The 24261-nt window shown below is 44.5% G+C and overlaps 1 protein-coding gene across 24 annotated transcripts in view; it reads left to right on the plus strand.

Moving 5' to 3' along the window:
- Window positions 1–24261, plus strand: part of ZNF618 (zinc finger protein 618) — a 244126-nt gene that overhangs the window by 207113 nt on the left and 12752 nt on the right. For 11 of the 24 annotated variants that reach the window (XM_060200021.1, XM_060200019.1, XM_060200010.1 and 8 more), the window contains 4 exons: window positions 3405–3644; window positions 7350–7433; window positions 10078–10122; window positions 11080–11157. In XM_060200021.1, the coding sequence (XP_060056004.1) occupies window positions 3405–3644; window positions 7350–7433; window positions 10078–10122; window positions 11080–11157 (447 nt within the window). The remainder of the gene's footprint in view (window positions 1–3404; window positions 3645–7349; window positions 7434–10077; window positions 10123–11079; window positions 11158–24261) is intronic. The other 13 variants (XM_016189842.2, XM_060200003.1, XM_060200006.1 and 10 more) reach the window with 7 other exon arrangements.

The following is a 24261-nucleotide window of genomic DNA, read 5'->3' on the forward strand; positions in this document are numbered from 1 at the left end:
GACCAGCTGGTCTCTCTATCCTTTCAGTTGAATGGTTTTCTTTCTTGAATCCTCGTATTTAAGAATTTTAATCCCTGGGGCTGGGTGGTGGTGTACCTGGCTGAGCTCTCATGTTATAGTGTATAAGGATTTGGGTTCCAGCCCCTGGTCCCTACCTGCAATAGGAAAACTTCAGGAGTGGTGAAGCAAGGCTGCAGGTGTCTCTTTGTCTCTCCCCTCTTTATCTCCCCCTTCCTTCTCAATTTCTGACTGTCTCTATCCAATAAATAAAGGCACCAAATTAAAATAATAATAACAATAATAATGCATTAAAAAGAATTTTAGCCTTTTACTTTTTGGCTGTAGCTAAATTTTCAGCATTACAGATAGAAACCACAGAGCTCTCTTATGTTTTAAAAAAAATCTCTTTCTCTTATATGTAGACATTTCACGTTTTGTACAAGAACAATTAGCCAATCTCTATGAAACTGTTCCTTTTCTCTGTGAAACCCCAGGTTGGAATTCCGGCTTGATAAGATTCCATGGGAGGGACCAGTGAAATCACTCACTTAGGTAGTGTGTTGCTTTCTTCTGTGCCCAACCCAAATCTCACCCTCATTGCATTGAAAGAAGCTTTGGTGCTGTGGTTTATCTATCTTATTTGTCTGTCTAAAAAAAAAAAAAAAAAAAAAAAAAGATTCCATGTGACATTTCTATGTCAACAGATGGAAAAAACTGTTTTGTGAAATGAGTTAGGAGCCTGGGGGGTTCATTGCTCTCTGACCTTGGAGTCGTGCCTACACCTCTCTGAGCTTTAGGAGGATAACTTGTGAGATAGCTTCTTAGGTCCTCCCTTCAGCAGTCCATGACAGATCTACTCTGATTAAGTGGTTTTAAGTTTTACCTGACTTGTCATTCATGCATTAATTCCCTGATTTTACAATATTTGTTGAGCACTTATATGTTGGAGAAATATGCACTGTTGGGTCCAGGCAGCAGAGTTCTTACCCTCACGGAGTGTATATATAGGCTAACAGGGAAAGAGCTATTGATCAAGAGTCCATACCATGTGTCCTTATCTAGAAAGGAAAAAGGAGAAGGCACTGAAGAATAAGTAACCAGCTGAGCTGTTAGGGAAGCTTACCTAAGGAATTGATGTTTGCATAAATGTATGTATGTATAACCAGCTATAGTTATACAGGCAAAATAAAAGTAGAAGAAAGGACATTGTAGATAGAGGGCAAATTGCACATGCTAAAAGGCCATACAGGAACCAAAGAGATATCTTACCAGGTAGGGAGCATGCACTGTCATGCTCATGGCCCAGGTTTGAGCCCTGGCAATACATGGAAGTTGCTGTGGCACTAGAGGAACTTTTAGTACTGTGGTATTTTTCCCTCTCTCTTTGTCTCTGTCTCTGTAATTGAAAAAAGCAGCCTAGAGTGGTGAAGTCATGCATGTGTGAGGCCCCAGCTGTGCAGAAAACAAATCATGTACCTTGAAAAGAAACCATCTTGTAGAATGGAAGGTGCAGGGGAAAGGTGCATCTAGTGATGCACATGCTACACTGCACAAGGATCCCAGTTTAAGTGTTCAGTCCCCACCTTCACAAGCGGTAAAGCAATGCTACAGATGTTCTTCTTTTCCTCTCCCTTTCTACTTCCCCCTTCCCTATAATTTTCTCTCTGTCTCGGTCCACAATAATTAAATTAATTTTAGAAATTAAAAAAGATTGTGATGGGCAGGAGATGAGCAGGTGCTTGGAGCATACATGTATATTAGATTATGTGTTTTATTGGTTTCCCTGATCCCTGACATTGGGGAAGAGAGCACACTTTTACCAAGTTTTGATAGCAGAAAGCATGGACCATGAAAGGGTCTCCTCTTCTTATAACCACTCTTCATGATGGTGGCTGAAGTTTAGGAGATAAAGTCCATGTTTGGTGTATTTCTCAGGACTTCTCTGTCCCTTGTACCCAGTTGCCTGGGATATGTGGCTCAATGCTGCAGGGGGCCATGTGACCTTGTGCACAGACCTCCTTGAGTAACCTGCAGGCTGATGTCCCATCTCCTCCTGCCACTGACTTACTGTGCAGCCAGAAACTTACTATCCAGACTGCACCAGCTGCTTACACTTAAAGCAGCTTATCACACAGAGTGCTTCCATGACTTTCCTGGGTTCCCTTTGAGCTTGGTGACTCAGGGATGGTTATCCCACTTTCAGTAGTGAAGATGCAGTGGGGAAACCAAGGCTAGTTGTGGGAAGTGAAGAGTATGAGACTCCCATGCAGAATGGAGCCCTGCTTCTGCCACTCATCTTCCTGGGCTCTTCCTGCTGCTCCAGGCCTGGTCTTCCTGCCTTTTTCCAGAAGTGACAAAGATAGAAGAGCAGTGAGCACCTTTTAGTTTCTAGACATGATGAGAAAGCACTGTCCTGGGAACGGGGCATTGGAGGGGGCCTACTTTCACCTCGGAGGCAGGGACACTACAGTCCAGTTCTGAGTCAAGATGGTGCCTCAGGGACGGAGTCACACCTCTGGGATGCTGTGAGTCTCCAGTCAGTACCTAAGAGGTCCCTTGCACCCTCCCCCCCACACACACACTGACTGCACCTGAGAGAGAAAGATATCACCACCACTCCTCTTACTATAATGTGGAAGCATGACTAAAGGGTAGTCCAGTAGTCAGGCTTCATACAGTATGAAGAGGACACATTGCTATAAAGGCCACCAGTGTTGGAAACATTTGAATGTCAGCCCTGTGTTCTCAGAGAGTCCAGCTTCTGCAGAGAATGCAGAAGAGGAAGTTGAGAGGTCTAGGGAGTGATGTCAGCAGAGCTACTGCACTTGCTTCAGTGGGAGTGTCAGGCAGAGGATTGAGGCTTCCTACTCAGAGCCCCCATTTCCATTTGGTTCCAGAGAGCACCAAAGCCCATTCCCCTAAATCCCTGGGTTGGAACTCTTGGGCTCCTTTGTTCTCCCCTCACCCCAGTCAAACCTGGCTTAGCTCTGCCTTTCTACTCTCTGTAATGCTTTCAAGTCTGCCTTCCCTTAAAGTAAAAGAAGCTCACAAGCAAATGTTTTAGAATAGTCACTTGTTCCTGGGCTAACCTGTTCAGGTGCTATCTATCAGTCTGAGTCCCAAGCTGGGCTCTGAGACACTCAGAGCTTGGAATGACCAAGGCTTATGAGTGATCCACACAGTGGGCTGGCGCCTATGAGCGGGAGGTTCTCCCCCAAGGAAAAACTGGAGGTTCTAGTTTCCTGGGCTTTTCTTAGGCTCAGGGTGGGAGCCAGAGTCTTCACCCTCTACAGACTGAAAAAAAAAGCAAGGCTTCAGTCCTTGGTGTAGGGGTCTGCAGCCTGGGGAGCCACTTACTGGGCTGGCTCCAGCATCCCTGGAGACTGAGAGCACACCCCTCTCAGGTACTGCCCCTGGGTGGGAGCCGGCGGACGATCCAGACACGGGCTCTGAGTGTTCACATCCAGAGGTTTCCCCGTCTCCACGCTTCGTGGCAGCGAAGACCCAGACGAACCAGTCGGGGAAAAAAGCTCCGGCCTCCGTGGTCCGATGTGCCACCCTCTTACACCGCACCCCTCCAGCCACCCAAACCCAGACGTTCCGCACTCCAAATTCGGGATCTCCAGCAAGCAAGGCAACTGCAGGTACCAATGGCCTACGTCACCTCCACACTTTCTGTCCTCCCTGCCCTTTTCTTCCACCTGCCACCGCTGTGCATAAGGTCATTGTTCCCTTGTAAAAGTGAGTGTGGAGGTCCCAGGGTTCTTTGGAACAAATAAGGGTCCTAGTTCTGTCTCTGACTGGTCATGACTCTAGGAAGTCCCCTACCCTCTCTGAGTCTGAGTTTTTTATTTTTTTAACCTAAATCAGAGAGCTGTACAAAACGGTTTGCAAATAATAATAAAATAAATTAACAAGAGAAAAAATTAAGTCATGGCCTAAGGAGTTACAAATTACGAAGTAGTTTAATTACTCACACTTGAGCACTTAGACTTTAAGTGAAACTTTGACCTCTAGCTGACATTGAAAAGTCAGATCTGGTGGTCCTGGGCCCACTTTCATGCAGGGTAACAATTGGCTTGGTGATGAACCACTGCACCCTCCTTCCACAGAGCATGTACTTTCCAGTTTGCCACAGTCCGCTCTCCTTCCTCCTACCTCCTGAGCACAGTGGCCAGTGCCCACATGGTGGGTGTCATTTCTCATTGTGATCACACTCCTGTCTGCCTCTCATCCACCTCAATTCATCCATTTACCTCATCTGCCTGAACCCTCTCGGCATGAAATTGCACCCCCAAACCTAACTCGTTTCTATGAAGAGCTGTTCTCCACAAAACAGAGTGTTTGATCAAGAGTGTTTTCAGCCTCACTCTATGCAGAAAAACCCATGAGACTCCTCCTGTCACCCAGTGGGAAAGCAATGCATGCTGGCCCCAGTGTTTTCTAAGTCTGCAGAAAGGGGATCTCCAGAATGGAGACCAGGCAATGAAAGGGTTATAATATGTCCCTCAGAAAAAAAAAAGGGATAAGACACACTGTATGTTGAATTCAAATGTCAGAAATTCTGATATTTTGTGCTGCATACTAGGATCTGTAAGGTGTAGGTGATCTACAAGAGTGATATGATCTCTCTTTGGGGGCTTGTATTGCCGTCAAAAGGCCCAAAGTCACTCCTGAAATCCACAAGTAATCAGAACGCTTAGTTAAATGAACCGTTAGATTGGATTGGTGGCTAGTTGTGCCTGCCTTTGCTCTTGATTCAGAAGGCTAATTGGAGGGACTAAGAATGTGGTTCTTAAAAATGTTTGAAGATGTGTCTGTTGTACCTAGCTCTAAAGATAACAGGATCTATGTTGAGAAAAGCAGTAGCCATTTTGTTTTGTATTAGTAGTCATAAACTAGAATTAAAGTGGTTGTCACAGGCTCATTGGTTGTAGATATTGGTGCAGTGAGACAATGGAAGCTTGTCTTTTAAATCTTGCTTATATGCTTTACCTTTTGCCTGGGAGCTTTTATATTTGCAGTTTCTGTAGAGAACTGACTGCAGCTCCCAGCCTAGGTGTCACCAAGTAAGTTTCCAACAAACTCTGGGGCACATTCCTGACTGTCTCTATGTGACATGGAGGACCTGTGCTGGTACCCACACCTGGGTCCCCCTATGGGACTGGACAGAGAGCACAAGTGTATGTAGAAACCTGCATGTCAGAGCTGGAAGTCATCAGCACCCTCTCCATTCTAGATCAGGCAGCTGTGCTTTTGTGCAGCATCTATTGTCGGACCTTGCACATAGTACCTCCTGCTTGTTTTCAGCTATAAGTGTTTGTAGTGGTCATCAGAGAAACATCCCCCTTCCAGTGGCCCAGGGAGCCCTGACCAGACCTTACCTGGTCTTTGATCTCCTGAATGTTCTGCCTCTGATCCACCTGTCACACCTTCTCATCGATGAGGCCACCCAGGGACACAGTATAATCTGTTGTGCTGCATTCCATCAATATGTTGGTTGGCCTAAAACAAACAAACAAAAAGTCATTTTCCTGTAATCACCAGGATTAAAATGGAGAAAGAGGGTCCAGGAAATAATTCGCCCAGTTGAGGCCACACTTGATCATGTACAAACACCTGAGTTCCATTTCCTGGCGCCATGTGAGAGCACTGTGCACAGTTCCAGGGAAAGCTCTGTGAATGGTAGAGCTGTGCTGTGATGTCTTTCCTCATGTTCTGTCTCTGTCTCATTCTCTCTCTCTATCTAAGTTTAAAACAAGGGGGGAAATGTCGACTGGAAGCAAGGGGATCATACTGGAGCAAGATCTTAATTGACTAATTAAATAAACAGATGGACAAGGAAATTACTTTCTTATCCCCCCCACCCCTGACCTTTTTAAAAGGAAGTATTTACCCTGAGGATGAAGCCTCCTTGTTCTTCTGGCTTCCAACTCCAAGAACCTGATCACTTTACTTTTCCTCTGCCTTTTTGCCTATAAAATTCAAATAGCAACATGGACATTGTAGAGCTTTTGGGAGAATCTAGGAAACCCAGGGATGTAAAGTGACTGGGTCAGAGCCTGTGTCTCGTAGGTCCTCTGTAAATAAGGCCACCACCTCCACTCCCTCCCCCAGACCAAGGATTGAACTGTCTTTGCCTGTTGAGGGTTTCTTGAGATAGGCCAATGTGTGATTGCCAGCCAGGCATTTTGAAGACACATTTTGAAAAGATCTCCCTTGTGCTGTCATTCACAGACCCTGCAGGAAGGGGCCTGCCTCCAGAGGATCCCTGGGATCAGAGTACAGGGAATGGAGCTTCCCCTGGCTTCTTTTCCTCTCACTCCAGCATCATCTAACCCTCCTGGTGTTTGGTAGATTGGGCGATAATGGTATTTCCCAGAGCAGCTTCCTGAGATCCCCATTTTTGAGGGCTATTGAAGAACTGGGCATTTCAAAAAATTAGACATTTCGGTGGCCAAACCTGCTTGGGAATACTGGGTTAGTGGAACTAAATGGGTCTCTTTCTGCTGGAACTTCTTGGTCTGACCTTTTCATGGGAGTTGTTGCCCTTCAACAAAGGACTTGGGTTGGTTGCTTATACCAGTGATACCCTTCTCCCCTGGAGCAGCCAGCATCCCCCTTGTACTAGTGGCACCTTGGGAGAGCTGAGTGGCCATCCTGCTCACATACTCTGTTACCATCTCTTCTACAGATAGGGCTGGGACTAATTTTGTTTTTCCACCTGATCAGACCCCATCTCTACACTTCTGCATCCCCACCCTGGCCTGGGAAAGGTGGGACCACTAGGAACCATTCTCTCCCTCTTTGCCCCAGGGAACCCTTACCACACCTGACTTGGTCTGTGATCCGGACATAATGCTGCCTCTGTTCTCACACATGGTGCCACCCAAGAACACTGAACTATGGAGCTAGAATCTGCCATCTGCCCTTCCTGCTCCTCTGCCTACAGACTCTGGCAGGGAAAGGTAGTGTGGATAGCAGGTCTAAATGATTTAGTATTAAAAGTATGGGTCTGCCTGGGCAAAAATTGAAGACCCCAGTCCACTTGCCATCCGTTCACTTGCTAGATTTCATCTGTCTGATATTACACACACAACCCTGGGTCCATGCCTTCTAATACTGACTGGGACCTGGAGAAGGTATCTAGCAACTCAGGTGAGCCTGAGGAGCTGAAGGAGTTAGATTTGGGGTCCTGGAGTCCCCAGCATAAAGTCCTTGGTACTCCCCAGTGCAGGGTCATTGCCTATGAACTGGCTTCTGAGCACCCTCCAGCCTGCCTCCTACTGTGGACCCAGATCTGACCTCTTGCCTTTGTTTTCTTTCACTCTCTCTTGTCCCCAACCCAGCAGAAAGTGCTTTCAGTCGGAGAGTGGAAGGCAAAGCACAAAATCACTTTGAAGAGACGAATAGCAGCTCCCAAAACTCCAGTGGTGAGTATACCCTGAGACGGTTGCAACTGGACTATGACTGCTGCTTCTCTGGCCCCATCTCTCCTATCCCAGGGCCATGTTATGCTATGCAGACCAGAGGCCCGACCATCAGACAGGGGCAAGGAGTGAGGAGGAAGCCAGGGCCTGGCAGAAGTGGGAGGGCTGTTCCTTCCAAGGACATTACTCTTGACCTCAGGGCTATCTTGGCGATGTGATTTCTTTTTTTCTCATGGACAAAATTCCTTGATACCCATAGCCTCTTTATTTTATTTATTTCTCCTCCTTCTTGATTTTTTTTTTTCACTCTCCAGAGATTCCTTGATCTGGAGTGACTTTTTTAAAGTTAGAGAAGGAGAGAAGAAAAGAAATGCTTCAATGTAGTGGAGGAGTTAGGCTTGAACCTGGGCCTTGCACATAGCCAGCAGCGCACTATCCTTGTGAGCTGCTTTGGCCCCTGAGGTTTAGATCTAAAAGAGCCACTGTTAATGGCTATAGGGTGAATGTTGTAGCTGGGTTATTTCCAGGAGAAACAATGATGTTACAGTGGAGAGAGGTATGTCCTAGGAAGTACAGATTCTAAGTTCAGACCCTTTGGACCTAATACCATTCAGGGGTTCTGGTTCCCTCCCAACCACTACCAGGGTTTGCCCTAATTCCTGGTGTATTGGCTCCCCCTGGTGTCTTGTGTCTTGTATGATCCTGGTACAGTATCTAGGACAGAGCAGCCAAAGACCACTCCACAGGCAGGCAGGCACCAGCCTACCAGGCTCTGGTGGCTTGTCTAAGAGAGACACAGTAGTGGTCAGGGAGAATGGGATAATATCTGGATATGTGACAGGTAAGTGAGTGCCACTCACTGAACTGCTGGACAATTGAGGCAGAAGTTGATTTGTGCCTGGCATCCTGCTAGACGCTCCCTGAGTGTCATCAGGCGATGAATGTAGCTTCAGTGTCAGTCAGGACTGGAGCACAGACCCAAATGTGGAGGCTTCTGCATGGTAATTTAAGCCCCAGCTTCAGCTCTGGCTGAGGTTTGAACCCCAACTCTACCACCTACAGCTCGGGCTCACTCTCAGGATTCCCCTCTGTAGTGAATGGACAGTGGCAAAGCAGGTGGAGTGCACACAGTACCATGCTAAGGGCCTGGGTCCAAGCCCCTCAGCCCTATCTGCATGGAGTGCTGCATGTGTCCCTCTTTCTGTCTTTCCTCCAATGAGTTTCTCTCTGTCTTATCAAATAAAAAGAAAGGGGAAAAATGGCTGCTGGGAGCAGTGGATTCATCATGCAGGTACTGAGCCCCCGTTATAACCCTGATGGCAATGAAACAATAGTAAGTCAGAATTTGAAACAGAGGGCTGGGTGGTGGCACATGTGGTTGAACACACGTGTTGCAATGCAAAAGGACCCAGGTTTAAACCCTCAAGTCCCCAACTTCAGAGGGTGAAGTGTCGTGAGTGGTAGCAGTACTGCAAATGTCTCTCTCCTTCTCTATTCCTCCTCCCCTCCTAATTTCTCTCTGTGTCTATCCAATAAATGAAAGATTGCCTTCTGCAGTCCCAGGGGAATGACACAGAGATCCTCGCAGAAATGGATTTCTAGGGAGGTCCCCAGGATGGTGGTGATGGGTGTTGTTTGTTTGTTTGTTTGTTTTTAAGTAAACTGAGCAATCTGATGAATCTCCTGAGGAAGCAAGCAAGATACCATGTTTGGGGGGCCCCAAGGATTTTGACATGACTAACCATAGAGAGAATATTCTAACAGCTTTACCCTTCTAGAAAACATGACCACACAGCCCCTCCAAAAGGTGAACCTCCCGTCCCGGTGACAGTGTGACATGCCCAAGGCCACACAAGAATATGTAGCAGAGCCAGGACTGGAACCCCCATCCTGGGGGAGTCTGCTCTCTCAACAGACTGAACTATGCCCCTAGATTTCTCCTTCCACCAGAGCTGAAGACTATTCAGATCTGGAACTCGCAGTAGGAAGTTCTGCTCCTGCCTCTGGCAGCCACTTTTATTGAGTGCTTACTATGTGCCTGGCACATGTGTAGAGCTGTGTGTGTCTTATCTGTTTTCATTCTTCCTGTGGTTCCATGGGGGGAGTTGTGTTATTGCTATCTCCACTTTGCTGATGAGGAAACTGAGGCTCAGAAGACGTCATTTGTCACCGCACCTCCCAGAGCGTAAGTGGAGGAGCCTGAATTCCAAATATCTCTGTCAGTCCTGCTCTGCTGCCTCCTAGGTTTGAGGCTCCCCTGCCAGTTCCTGCAGGTGTGCAGGGAGCTCCAGCAAGCAGAAACCCTCAGGACTCAGAAGCACAGCCCTCCCTGTGGCCACACTGACACTTGCTGCCAAACATTTACATGATGCTACCAGGAAAGAGAAGCCACTCCCAGCTTCCTGTCTGAAAGGGGCTACCTCTGTGACCCACTTTCTCAGAGTTGAGGATGTCCTGGAAAGATGTCCCTGGCAGGCCTTGGCACTGGCCCAGTGCCCAAGCCCAGAATCCAAACTCGGCTCTCAGATGCCCCCTCTACCTCTGAGAGCCTCCTCCAGCTCCTTGTTCACACAAAATAGGATTTGTGACAGTCTGTCCAGAGCATCAGCACTGCAAGAGACTTAGCTTAACTGTTTCTCTTTTGCAGAAACTGCAAGTCCCCTGGTTTCCAAACCTTTCCCTCTCCTACAGAGTAAGTGATGGTCCCAAGGGGGGCTGGAGAGGGCAAGGTAGGGAAGAGGTCTCCCTGGAGCATCTGGCCCAGTGAGAGGAACTTTGGGCCACCCTGCCCTCCTGGGCAGAGCTGGCAGCTGATGGATGCAGGAGGGTCCAGACCCAGGTGGGTGGTGTCATTTGGACAGGGGAAGGCAGACTCTGCCAGCCCCAGCCTTGGTGGGAACATTTCCCATCCTGCCCACAGGGGCAACCTCAGAACTCCTCTTCAAGTCACCTCTCAGCCAACCTCCTCCTCCCCTTTGCTGCTTCTTTTTTGGGGTCCCTCATCTCTTCCTCTCTTCCCTGTGCCAGATGCTGACTTGAGTACTAAACCTTAGAAACTAGGGGTCATGTGCACACAATGGGCTTGCTCCTTCCTCCACCACCCCTCCTGCTTGCCTACATTCTCTTTCTCCCGTTCTTCATCTCACTCCCATTTCCTCTGACTCTTCTGAGGCTTTTTCCACTTCTGAGCCCTTACCTCTGCCATTTCCAGCCATCTGTGTCTGAGCCCTGCTTTTTTGTCTCACTTGTACTTTCATGCAGTTGTTCCCGTTGTAAGCAGAGATCCTGTGACTGCTCCCATGGCAGAGGGAGATGGCTGTGGGACCAAAAAGTTGCCACTTCTGCCCTCAGCCACCTCTTGGCCTTTCAGTGTTGTCTTCTGTCCTCCCCCATTCCACCCTCAGTGCCCAGCACTGCCTGGCACACAGTAAGCACTCAATAAATACCTGCCCGATTAAACCAAGCAGCCTCTGTATCTGAACATCCTCTCTCCATTACTCCTTCCTTCCTGAAGCCTCTCCTTTATTAGTTAGTAATGGGAGTACAGATAGATGCCCCCTCACCCCAGTATGTGTTTAGGTTCCGGCTCCCAGCAGGAAGGCCTCTGGTTCCCTCTGCCCCTAATGCCGCTGCTTCTTCTCTCTCCCAGAACCCTATACCTGTGGCGCCTGTGGCATTCAGTTTCAATTCTACAACAACTTGTTGGAGCACATGCAGTCCCACGCAGGTGAGGAGCCCCACAGCTGCTAGCCCTCACCCCTTCTCACAGCCTCCATATGGCAGAGAATATCACAGCTGACCTGAAACCTGAGGACAGGCGTGGGGGGAGGTGACTCCTTCCCAGAAAATGATTCTGGAGTACGAGACTTGCCCTCAGGGAGCTCCAGTTAGGCATTTTTGACAAGGTGGAGTCTGTGCTGGGGTCAAGGGAAGCAGGCTTGGTGGAAGCATAGTCAGAGAGGGGATCAGAATTGAATAAGCCATCCAGAAAATTGTGGCTCTTGTGGTCTGGGAGGCAGCACGGTGGTTAAAGCTTTGAACTTTCAAGCGTGAGGTCCTGCATTCAGTCCCTGGCAGCATATATACCAGAGTGATATCTGGTTCTTTGTCTCTCACTCCTATCATTCTTCATGAATAAATAAAATATTTAAAAAGAAAATTATGGCTCCTAGACTTGGCGAAAGGCCAACTAGGGCCAGGCTAGAGTTGCAGTGGTGGACATTGAGTGGGGTCTGATACCAAGGTGAACAGAGGCAGGAGATGGGTAACAATTAACATCAACTCTGGGCATCCTGGGAATCCCAGGACTGAGTATGTCCTTGCAGAGTGACATTCATTGTAATGCTGTGTCCCATGGAGCAGTGTCCTCAAGCAAGCAAGTATTGGTATTTCCAAGAAGCTGTTTAGAATTCAGATTATTTTCTCATTAAAATTTTTATTTATTTACTTATTTACTTTTTTTATAAAGACAGAGAAACTGAGATGGAAGGAGGAGATAGAGACACTTAGAGCACTACTTCACCACTCATGAAGCTGGCCCCCTGCAGGTGAGCACTGGAGGCTTGAACATAGGTCCTTGCGCATGCTAACATGTGCACTCAACCTGGTACGCCACCACCTGGCCCCAGAGAGCTCAGATTTCTTTCTTTTTTTTTTTTTTTTTTTTTGCCTCCAGGGTTATTGCTGGAGCTCAGTGCCTGCACCATGAATCCACTGCTCCTGGAGGCCATTTTTCCCCCCTTTTGTTGTCCTTGTTGTTGTAGCCTTGTTGTGGTTATTTTTGTTGATGTCATTTGTTGTTGGATAGGACAGAGGGAAATGGAGAGAAGAGGGGAAGACAGAGGGGGAGAGAGAGATAGACACCTGCAGACCTGCTTCACTGCCTGTGAAGCGATTCCCCTGCAGGTGGGGAGCTGGGGCCTCAAATCGGGATCCTTATGCCAGTTCTTGCGCTTTGCGCCACGTACTCTTCACCCCCTGCACTACCACCTGACCCCTGAGAGCTCAGATTTCTAATGAGCCTCCCAGTTTTGCTATAGCTATGAATCCAGGGAGCACCTTTTTTACACAACAGGTAGGGCTATTTATTGGGGGTATATTCTAAATAAATACACTAAGAACCATCTTCTGTGGATGTTTTTAGTATAACTGGGTATATACCTAAAATGGAAAACCTGGGTCACATGCTAACTACAATTGAGCATTTGAGGAACTTGTCAGATTGGTTTTTAAGGTGGTTTTACCAGTTCTGCATCCCCACCAACATGTGTGTGTGAGGAGTCTCATCTCACCCTGCTATAGCTCTGCAGATGAATTTCTCTTGATTTTGCCAGCTTATCAAAGCATTCCTACTCAGCTCCTAGACTTCAAACCCATACCCCCAAGATCTAATTCTTGTCATGGAAACATCCATTTCTGTTCAAATTTCTCTTATAGAGACAGACTGATGGGAAAATCCCTACTTCTTAGTAGTCTAATGTAATTATTTCTTTCTTGGCCTCATCATAGGCAAATGCAGATGACCTTTACGTGTTCATTCAGTGACCCAAGCCCCTGACGTGTGGCTCTGTTCTTTCTATGGTGGGGAGAGAGTCGCCCTTCCTTCTTTACTGTAGACCACTTATCATGCATACTGTGCCCAGAACTGCTTCCCACGGACAACCAAAGACTCTGCAGAGACATCAGGGATAATATGAGGACTGCCATTTTCCTCTGAAGCCCCTTTGGAGATGCTTGAAAAGATGTGAGAAAAGTGTGTGTCACTTACAGTTGTTCAGTTAGTAGCTGCTATTGTTTCTACTGTTAATCATTTTCTTTCTTGTATCTCTGAAGTTTACAAAAGATCTGGCCTGAGTAATAGAGTATTACCAGAACTAGATTGTCTTTTAGGCTACATAGTGTTCTGTTAGTGTGACCTCTCTTCCTTCCTTTTTTTTTTTCTCTAAAATATGTTATTTATTTATTTACTGAAATAAAGACAGAGAATTTGAAAACAGGAAGGAGGGAGAGAGAGAGAGAGAGAGAGAGGAGAGACCTGCATCACTGCTTTACCACTTGTAAAAATTTCTGTCTGCAGGTGGAGACGGGGAACTTGAACCTGGGTCTTTGTGCATTGTACTCAACCAGGTGTACTACCACCCTACCCCCACCTTTCTTTTTTTCATTCACTCATTTGTTTGTTCAACATATGAGCACTAAACACATGATTTGGGAGAGGAGGTTCTATATTTTATCTCAAGTGGGATTGTTCAAAGCAGAATAGAGCCTGGTTGATAGCTGGGACACTAGAGCTCCAGTCCTGCTCTCACTCTGTGCACCTCTGTGCTGTGTAACCTCAGGCAGCAAACTGATCCCCTCCTGAGCATCCAAGTCTCTGAGCCTGTCCTCCTCCTACCAAGCATCCATATCTCCTATCACCTGCTCACCCTTGCCATCCACAGCCTGTAGCAGGAAAGACCATGAGTCCACCTCAGGCATTTAGAGTTGACCATAAGGGAATCAATAAGAGACTTGGACCTACTGCCTGAGCACATCCCATGGACCCAAGATTCTCATAGCTTTAGCCCCTACTCACTCTTCTTCCTCTGCAACCCCCTTATCTCTTTCACCTGCTCCTCTGCCAGATTCTGGAATCTGAGTGGTAATTAGGGAAGAGCCAGGATACCAGTGCTATTCCTATCAGTCAGGAAGTTGGGTGGAAGCCATTAAAATGCAAATAAGTCCTGGGCCCTGTGGTGGCCCCACTGCCTCCCAAGCATCTCAACTTGTTTTCCACTAGAGCTTTGGGTTGCTTTGTTCTGGTCCAGTGCTGGCAAAGAATGCCTCACCCAAAGCCTGGCTAAGTCTCAGCCAGGATGAGTCAGGATTAAAGGATTGACTCCATAGAGAAAAATTAAGCATCATGATCTGCACAGTTCACAGTGCTGTTGATAAGGGGGATCAGCCTAGAATAGCACCGATCTCATTAAGAGGCTGCTGAATGGCCGAGGGTAATTCCCACTAATAAACTTCCTGTCTACAGGGCTGTGGGAAACCCTGTCTTGCCCCTGGTGACATCTTATGAGTGTGTTTTGGCAGTGATAGTAACACAGACAGCTAACATTTAGTGAGTGTTTATTGTGGATCAGGCACAGTTATTTCATTAGTTTTCCTGAACAAGTTTTTACCTAGCTGACAGTCTCATCCCCACTATACAGGTTTAAAAAAAACAAGACTTTTCATAGGGCATTCCCCCCAACTCTCATTTCAAAGTACCGTGAAGAGGAAGGTAAGAGAAATATGGCAGCTTTGCCAGGGCCAGACAAGATAGCAATTCACATCTTTAGGATTTTGGAGTATCTTCACCTGACTTCTAACCTTGCTGAACCACTGTTACCTCTCTGGGTTTAATTCTTCTTGTCTGTAAAGAAAGGATTTGATTGAGGGTCCCAAAGATGACACACCTGAAGTATTGAGGGCTATGGCATTTTCTAAGAGAAGATCCAATAGCAGTAGCTTCCCGATTTTTCCATCTCCTACTGAAAACAACTATTTTTCCTACACTGGTCTCTCCTTGGAGGCAACCTTTATTCCAGTTTCACATCTTGAAAAAAGAATATGGGTTACATAAGAATAGTCATACTGAGTAAGCCTCATACAAGAGATAGGGCTATTCATTTGGGGGGGGGGCATTATTCTAAATAAAAATGCTGAGATCATTCAAGTACAGGTCCCTGTGTGGATGTTTTTAGTTCTATTGAGTACAACCTAGAAGTGGAAAGGCTGGGTCACATGATGACTATAACTAAACATTTGAGGAGCAAGTCAGACTGTTTTCTAATGTTCTACATTCCTACCAGTGGTGTTTGAAGGGTCCCATCTCACCACATCCTCCAAGAGGACACTTGTTATTACCAGATGTTTTGATTGCAACCATCCTAGTCTGCATGAAGTGATACCTCATTGCAACTTTCATTTAAATATTTCCATGACTAATGATGTTTTTTTATTTTATTGGTGATTTAATAATGATTAATAAGACTGTAAGATAACAGGATATAATTCCATATATTTCTCACCACCAAAGTTTAATGCCCCACCCCCTCTACTGGAAATTTCCCTGTTCTTTATCCCTCTGGGAGCATGGACCAAAATTCTTTATGGGGTGCAAAAGGTGGGAGGTCTGGCTTCTGTAATTGCTTCTTCATTGAATATGGGCTTTGACAGGTCAATCCATACCCCAAATCTGTTTCTGTCTTTCTCAAGTGGAGTGGGGCTCTGGAGAGGTAAGACTTCGGGATACATTGGTGATGTCATCTGCCCAGGGAAGTCAGGACGGCATCATAGTAGTATCTGCAACTTGGTGGCTGAAAAGTAGTAAGATATAAAGTAGGAAAAATTATTTAATAAACTGGAACCCAATGATAGGAATATATCAGATGAAATTAGGGTATTTGGGTGGGAAGAAGCTAGGGAATCTATTTTAGGTAGATCTATTTCCAAAATCTCCATGGCTTTAGCAATTTTTTCCTGAGCCTGATAGCTAACATGTAGATGAACTAAAAAATATTGTCTGGGAAAATGGTGTCAGTGTTAGGAATAGGGCTGGGAAGCTGGATTAGGGCAAAGAGTAGCTCTCAGACATGAGGATCGTATATAAATAGCATTAACTGTTGGGCCCCATCCGTCTGACTTAGGGCCCATAATATTCATATTTATCACAGGAGACTGCATAACCTCTGAGTCCCAGTCAGTCTCAGCTCACAGTCCATGGTGACAGCTAGGAGCATTCTAGGCTACACTCATTTCAGGACCAGTCTTCAAGTGGCAGAGAAGAGGTTTTTTTAAATTTTTTTTTAATTTTTTATTTATAAAATGGAAATATTGACAAGACCATAGGATAAGAGGGGTACAATTTCACACAGTTCCCACCATCGGAACTCTGTATCCCATTCCTTCCCTTGAAAGTTTCCTATTCTTTATCCTTCTGGGAATATGGATAAAGGATCATTATGGGAAGCAGAAGGTAAGAGGTCTGGCTTTGCTTCTCCAGTGAACATGGCCATTGGCAGGTCGATCCATACTCCCAGCCTGTCTCTTTCCCTATGGGGAAGGGATCTGGGGAGGCTGGGCTCCAGGACACGTGGTGGGATCATCTGCCCAGGGAAGTCAGGTTGACATCATGGTAGCATCTGGTGGCTGAAAAAGAATTAAGATATAAAGCAGAACAAATTGTTGACTAATCATGAACCTAAAGGCAAGAATATTGCAGAATATGAGATTGGGGTCCCCATTTTGGAAAAAGCTAGTAGGTCTATTTTAGGTATATTCCAAAGGGCCATGACTTTACTAGTTTTTGCCTAAGCCTGACAGGTAACATGCAGGTAGACTCAAGGTATTGTCTGGGGAGATGGTATCATAGTTTGAAAAAGGACTAGAAAGCTGGATTAGGGAAGAGAATAGATCCCAAATATGAGAAGAGTATATAAATATTACTAACTTTAAACCCCATCGATCTGATCTGGGGCCCATGTTCAGCACAGTAGCCTATGTAACCTCTGCATCCCTGTAGGTCTGAGCTTGCATTCTGTGGTCACGACTAGAAACATTCTAGACTGCACTAATTTCAGGACCAATCTTCCTCAAGTGGTAGAGTATGTTGCCCAACCTCCCTTTCAGGAAATGGAACAGTCCCTACCATTGTTGATCCACATTGACGTCAAAGTCCTATAGGGGGCCACAAAGGGGTCTATTATGTTGTTCCTAATGGAGATGACCAGTGACTGTGGAGATAAGGATCTGTTAGAGGTCTAGGCCCATCATGTCTGTGTGGGAATCCCAGGACTCCCTGACTAGGGCACCAGGTGATGGGGTGGCCTGGTAGTGACCAAAGAACCATCATTAAAGTATGCCAGTCATTTGCCCTTATCCAGCTTTTGTAGTCCTTACTTTGTCTGACAGATCTAATCTTTGAGTGATGTGGAAGTGAAATAGGAAATAGATGCCCTATCTAGGTCTAAGTAGAAACTATTTGATTAGGCACTTTATGGTGCCTGCTCGCTCGCTCTCTCTCTCTCTCTCTCTCTCTCTCACTCTGTGTGTGTGTGTGTGTTTCTTTTTTATTTTGTTTTATTTATAAAAAGGAAACACTGACAAAACCATAGGAAAAGAGGGGTACAACTCCACACAGTTCCCACCACCAGAGCTCCATGTCCCATCCCTTCCCCTGATAGCTTTCCTATTCTTTATCCCTCTGGGAGTATGGACCCAGGGTCATTATGGGTTGCAGAAGGTAGACGGTCTGGCTTCTGTAATTGCTTCCCCACTGAACTTGGGCATTGACAGGCCAATCCATACTCCCAGCCTGCCTCTCTCTTTCCTTAGTGGTGCGGAGTTATGGGGAATCAGGGCTCTAGGACACATTGGTGGGGTTGTCTGTCCAGGGAAGTCTGGTTGGTATCATGTTAGCATCTGGAACCTGGTGGCTGAAAAGAGGGTTAACATGTAAAGTCAAACAAATTGTTGAACAATCATGAACCTAAAGACTGGAATAGTGCAGATAAAGAGTTGGGGGGTCTCCATTTTGTAGATAGTTAGTAGGCATATTTCAGTTATATTCCAAAGGGTCTGTGGTTATACTAGTTTTTTTTTTTTTTTAGGTCTTTCTACTTGCTTGCTACATTTATTAACTCACTGCAAACTACTGTGCACTTTTGCTTTAAGGTATATACTTCCCCTGACTTATGGATATATGTGTACAGATGCCCTATCTCATGGGCCCTGGTCTATATCTAGGTTTTGAGGTTTTGTTAAGAAGTACACCACCTGAAATATAATTAAGTAGTCAGACCTATGAGCTAGGAAAGGTCTCACCAGAGTAATAAAGCTAGAGGACTGACATTCCATGCCCGACATCTCTAGACAAAGTCCGAAGTGAAACATGCCGAGGTGGTACTGGTTGCATTGATTCGGCTGGGATCAGCAGATGCCTGCAGTATCATTTGGTTTGAACTGGGAGAAGCATGCAGGAAATCAAGCCTCACCTCAGAGGATCCAGGACTGGAAGAAATATGGGCTTTATAGAGAATGGAGAAGGTTGCTGCTGTCTTAGGAATTAAGAAGGTAGTAATTATTGCTGTAACCAAATTATTTGGCAGCTGGTTAACTTTGAAAATCCTATTGTTAGGATTTGCTGTATCATACAAGATCTCACCATAATTTATGTCCTTTAATACTATTTACTTAAAGCTATATCTTATAAAGTGATGCCACCAGTTGCTTCTGTTCACCCTTGTGTAAGCTTATAGGTGATTTAATATTTCAAAGAAAAAGACCTTATTAGAGATGTATTAACAGTTTGAGCCCACTTTTAAAATTCATTCTGATTACCAACTTGAAGTCTTAAGTGCTTAGACTGAAGGAATAATTATTCAGAGCTATGGTTTATGCATCAAAAAGTTTGAGACATTCAATCCACTTTTCCACTCTCATATTAATTAGTCATTTGTGAGACTATGAGTTAATAGGAGTGTATATTAACACCATTTCTACCACCAAAGGTCTATGTCCCACCCTCCGCCCCCCCTCACAGTAAAGCTCAACATCTACCCTCACCTTCACCCCAGAGATTTTCACTTTGCCAACACCCATTCATGCTCAAAAATCTGCAAAAAAATGGGAATAGATGGGAAATTCCTCAAGATAGTGGAATCCATATATAGCAAACCTACAGCCAACATTATACTCAATGGACAGAAGCTGAAAGCATTTCCCCTTCAGATCGGGGACTAGACAGAGCTGTCCACTGTCACCATTACTCTTCAACATAGTATTGGAAGTTCTTGCCGTAGCAATCAGGCAAGAGAAAGAAATCAAAGGAATACAGATTGGAAGGGAAGATGTCAAACTCTCACTATTTGCTGATGATATGTTAGTATACATAGAAAAACCTAAAGAATCCAGCAGAAAACTACTGGAAGTTATTAGGTAATATAGCAAGGTGTCAGCCTACAAAATCAGTGTACAAAAATCAGTGGCATTTCTTTATGCAAACACTAAATCTGAAGAAGAAGACATCCAGAAATCACTCCCATTTACTGTTTCAGCAAAATCAATCAAATACCTAGGAATAAAGTTGACCAAAGAAGTGAAAGACTTGTATACTGAAAACTATGTCACATTTCAAGGAAATAGAAAATAATACCAAGAAATGGAAAGACATCCCATGCTCCTCATGGATTGGAAGAATAACTATCATCAAAATGAATATTCTTCCCAGAGCCATATACAAATTTAATGCAATACCCATCAAAGTTCCACCAAGCTTCTTTAAGAGAATAGAACAAAAACTACAATCATTTATCTGGAACCAGAAAATACCTAGAATTGCCAAAACCATCTTGAGGAAAAAAAACAGAAATGGAGGCATCACACTCCCAGATCTCAAACTATATTATAAAGCCATCATCATCAAAACAGCCTGGTACTGGAACAAAAATAGGCACACAGACCAGTGGAACAGAATTGAAAGCCCAGAACTAAATCCCCACACCTATGGACATCTAATCTTTGATAAGGGGGCCTAAAGTATTAAATGGAAGAAGGAGACTCTCTTCAATAAATGGTGCTGGGAAAACTGGGTTGTAAAATGCAGAAAAATGAAATTGAACCACTTTATCTCACCAGAAACAAAAATCAACTCCAAATGGATCAAAGACCTGGATATTAGACCAGAAACAATCAGATACTTAGAGGAAAACATGGGTAAAACACTTTCCCACCTAAACCCCCTCAAGGACATCTTTGATGAAATAAACCCAATTGCAAGGAAGACTAAAGCAAAAACAAACCAATGGGACTACATCAAATTGAAAAGCTTCTGCACATCCAAAGAGACTATTAAACAAACAAAGAGACCCCTCACAGAATGGGAGAAGATCTTCACATGCCATACATCAGACAAGAAACTAATCACCAAAATATACAAAGAGCTCAGCAAACTTAGCACCAAAAAAGCAAATGACCCCATCCAAAAATGGGCAGAGGATATGAACAAAACATTCACCTCAGAGGAGATCTAAAAGGCTAACAAACATATGAAAAACTGCTCCAGGTCACTGATTGTCAGAGAAATGCAAATTAAGACAACACTAAGATACCACCTCACTCCTGTAAGAATGGCATACATCTAAAAGGACATCAGCAACAAATACTGGAGAGGCTGTGGGGACAGAGGAACCCTTTTGCATTGCTTGTGGGAATGTAAATTGGTTCAGCCTCTGTGGAGAGCAGTCTGGAGAACTCTCACAAGGCTAGACATGGACTTTCCATATGATCCACTAATTCCTCTCCTGGGGATATACCCCAAGGACTCCATAACACCCAACCAAAAAGAGGTGTGTACTCCTATGTTCATAGCAGCACAATTCATAATAGCTAAAACCTGGAAGCAACCCAGGTGCCCCACAATAGATGAGTGGCTGAGAAAGCTGTGGTATATATACACAATGGAATACTGTACAGCTATCAAGAACAATGAACCCACTTTCTCTGACCCATCTTGGACAGAGCTAGAAGGAATTATGTTAAGTGAGCTAAGTCAGAAATTTAAAGATGAGTATGGGATGATCCCACTCATCAACAGAAGTTGATAAGAAGATCTGAAAGGGAAACTAAAAGCAGGATCTGACTAAATTGAAAGTAGGGCACCAAGTAAAAACCCTGTGGTGAGGGGTAGACGTGTGGCTTCCTGGGCCGGTGGAGGGTGGGGGTGGGTGGGTGGGTGGGATGGGACACAGTCTTTTGTGGTGGGAATGGTGTTTATGTACACTCCTATTAAAGTGTAGTCATATAAATCACTAGTTAATTAATATGAGAGGGGGAAAATTAATTGTATGTCTCGAAGTTTTTGAAGCACAGACTGAGTCTTTTTAATATATAGGCTGTGTATTTGATATGCAGACTCAGAATCCTAGACCAAGTAGATCAGAAGCAACCGGTGGCACAGCTATATACAAGATACTGGGTACTATACAGCAAACCCTAACAAAGGGACTTTTCAAAGTTAACCCAATTACCAAGTAATGTGATGATAACAATAGCTATCCATTGTCTTTTTGAACCCTAAGACACCAGGAATCTCACATCTCCACTATAGAGCCTATATTTCCCCCAGTCCTGGAACCTTAGGATAGGGCCCACTTTCCCGCATGCCTCTCCAAATCCATATAAAATAATACTGCATCTGCCAATCACAACCTAATCAACGCAACAATTGCCACCTCAACATGCTTCAGCTCAGACTGTGTCCACAGACTTCAGGTGTGGAATGACAACCCTTCAGCTTCATTACCCGGGTGAGACCTTTCCTTTCATAGTATTCTCTAACTCCATCCCAGGTGGTTCACTTTCTAACAAAGTCCCAAAACCTAGATATACACCAGGTTCTGTGAGAGAGAGCATATGTTCACACGTATCCATAAACTAATGCAAAATATATACCTGAAAGCAGAAGTACACTAGAGTTTGCAGTGAGTACCCCCCCCAACACTTCCTCTCCACTGTTCCAACCTTTGTGTCCATGATTGCTCAACAATTTCTGTGGCTTCGTATGTTAACTCTCTTTTCAGCCACCAGGTTCCAGATGCCATCAGGATGCCGACCAGGCTTCCCTGGACTGAAGACCCCACCAATGTGTCCCGGAGCTCAGCTTCCCCAGAGACACACCTTACTAGGGAAAGAGAGAGGCAGACTGGGAGTATGGACCGACCAGTCAATGTCCATGTTCAGCGGGGAAGCAATTACAGAAGCCAGACCTTCCACCTTCTGCAACCCACAACGACCCTGGGTCCATGCTCCCAGAGGGATAGAGAATGGGAAAGCTATCAGGGAAGGGGATGGGATATGGAGATTGGGTGGTGGGAATTGTGTGGAGTTGTACCCCTCCTATCCTTTGGTTTTGTTAATTTATCCTTTCTTAAATAAAAAATAAGTTAAAAAAAAAAAAGATTTTCACTTTGGTGCCATACTCGAAACTCAATCAGATTCTGCTTTGAGTTTCTCTTTCTGTTCTTCTTTCTCAACTTCTGTTTATGAGTGGGGTCATCCCATACTCATCTTTGTGTTTCAGACCTATCTCACTTAACATAATTAATTAAATCCAGATTTTATGAAGACCTTTTTTTAACATGGGGTAGAGCTCACCAGTGAAGGCTGAGTGCTTCTTTCTCTTTTCTGGGTAGTCTTTTCTATATGTCTCAATTTTCTAATTCTATCATGTCAGTAAATTTGGGGGTGGGGGCCTAGATGTCTTTTATTAAATTGAAATTTTTTCCATCATTTCTGCCTCATCAGCTAAGAGTTAATATCATGAGTGAGTTGAATTTTGTCTCATTTTAATAAACACTTATATCTATAGGTATCATTTTTCTTTCTTCTAGTATAGGGAACTATACTGGTTGATTACCTTATTATTAACCCAACTTACTTTTCTGAGATAAATTCCATTTAGTCATAATGTATATGTTGCTGTATTTAGTTTACTGACATTATTCATGATTTTTACATGTATATAAAGGATATTAGTGTCTAGTTTCTTATTGTTATGTTTTGATATAGTATAGAATCAAGGTAATGCTACCCTTATAAAAGGAATTTGGAAGTGTTCTTTCCTATTTTCTAGAAGAATATATAAAGAATTTCATTCTTCCTTCAGTATTTAGTCATCTACATGGAAGTTTTCAGTGTGGGGGATTATTTAACTGTGCATTAACTATTATTCTGCGGTGAACTTAGTTCCTGTCAGATTATTTGTCTTAACTGGTCTGATTTATTGTCACAACGCTGCTCACAACCAGTTTTCATTTCTTTAATAGCTACAGCAACTGTAGTGATGTTTTTTCATTTATTGGTATTTTTGTGTTCTCTTTTAAATTTTTTTTGGGTAGAACTTTATCAGTTTTATTGATATTTTTAGTTGACTTTTAGTGTCACTAGCTTTTCTCAGTTGTGTTTATTCATTTTATATTTCATTCATTTCTACCTTTATCTATATTAGTTTTTATTCCTTTCCTTCCAGCTTACTATCTATTCCTTTTTAGATATCTTTTCTTTCTTTTTTTTTTTCTTTTTTCACCAGAGTTACCACTGGGGTTCTGTGCCTATACATGAATCCATTCCTCTCAGTGGACTTTTTTTTTCTTTTTGATAGAAACAGAAATTGAGAAGGAAGGGGAAGATACAGAGGGTAAAAGACACCTGCAGCACTGCTTCACCACTCCTGAAACTTCCCCTCAGCAGGTGGGGACCAGGGGCTTGAACCTAAGTTTTTGTGAATGGTAATGTGTGTGCTGTACTAGATGTGTCACCACCCCAACCCCTCAGCCATTTACTTTTTTTTTTTACTTTAGTTGCCACGAGAGTTACTGCTGGGGGTGGGTGCTGGCACTACAAATCCATTGCTCCCAATGGCCACGTTTTTCTTGTAATTTCTTTTTTTTTAACTTTTCATTATTTTCCTCTATTGGATAGAGACAGCCAGAAACTGAGAGGGTAAGGGAGACAGAGAGACAGAGAGATGCCTGCAGCCCTGCTTTACCACTAGTGAAGATTTCCCTCTGCAGGTGGTGACCAGGGGCTCAAATCTGGGTCCTTGCACACTGTAATGTGTGAGCTTAACCAGGCATGCTTTTTTCTTTTTCTTTTGTTTAATAGGACAGAGAGAAATTGAGAGAGGACGGAGGAAGTAGAGAGGGAGAGAGAAGGATAGATAACTGCAGCCTTGCTTCACCACTCTTGAAGTTGGGGAGCAGGGGCTCGAACCTGGGTTCTTGCACATGGTTCAATCATGTGTGCC

Source organism: Erinaceus europaeus, chromosome 10, assembly GCF_950295315.1.
Source record: "Erinaceus europaeus chromosome 10, mEriEur2.1, whole genome shotgun sequence".
NCBI lineage: Eukaryota > Metazoa > Chordata > Mammalia > Eulipotyphla > Erinaceidae > Erinaceus > Erinaceus europaeus.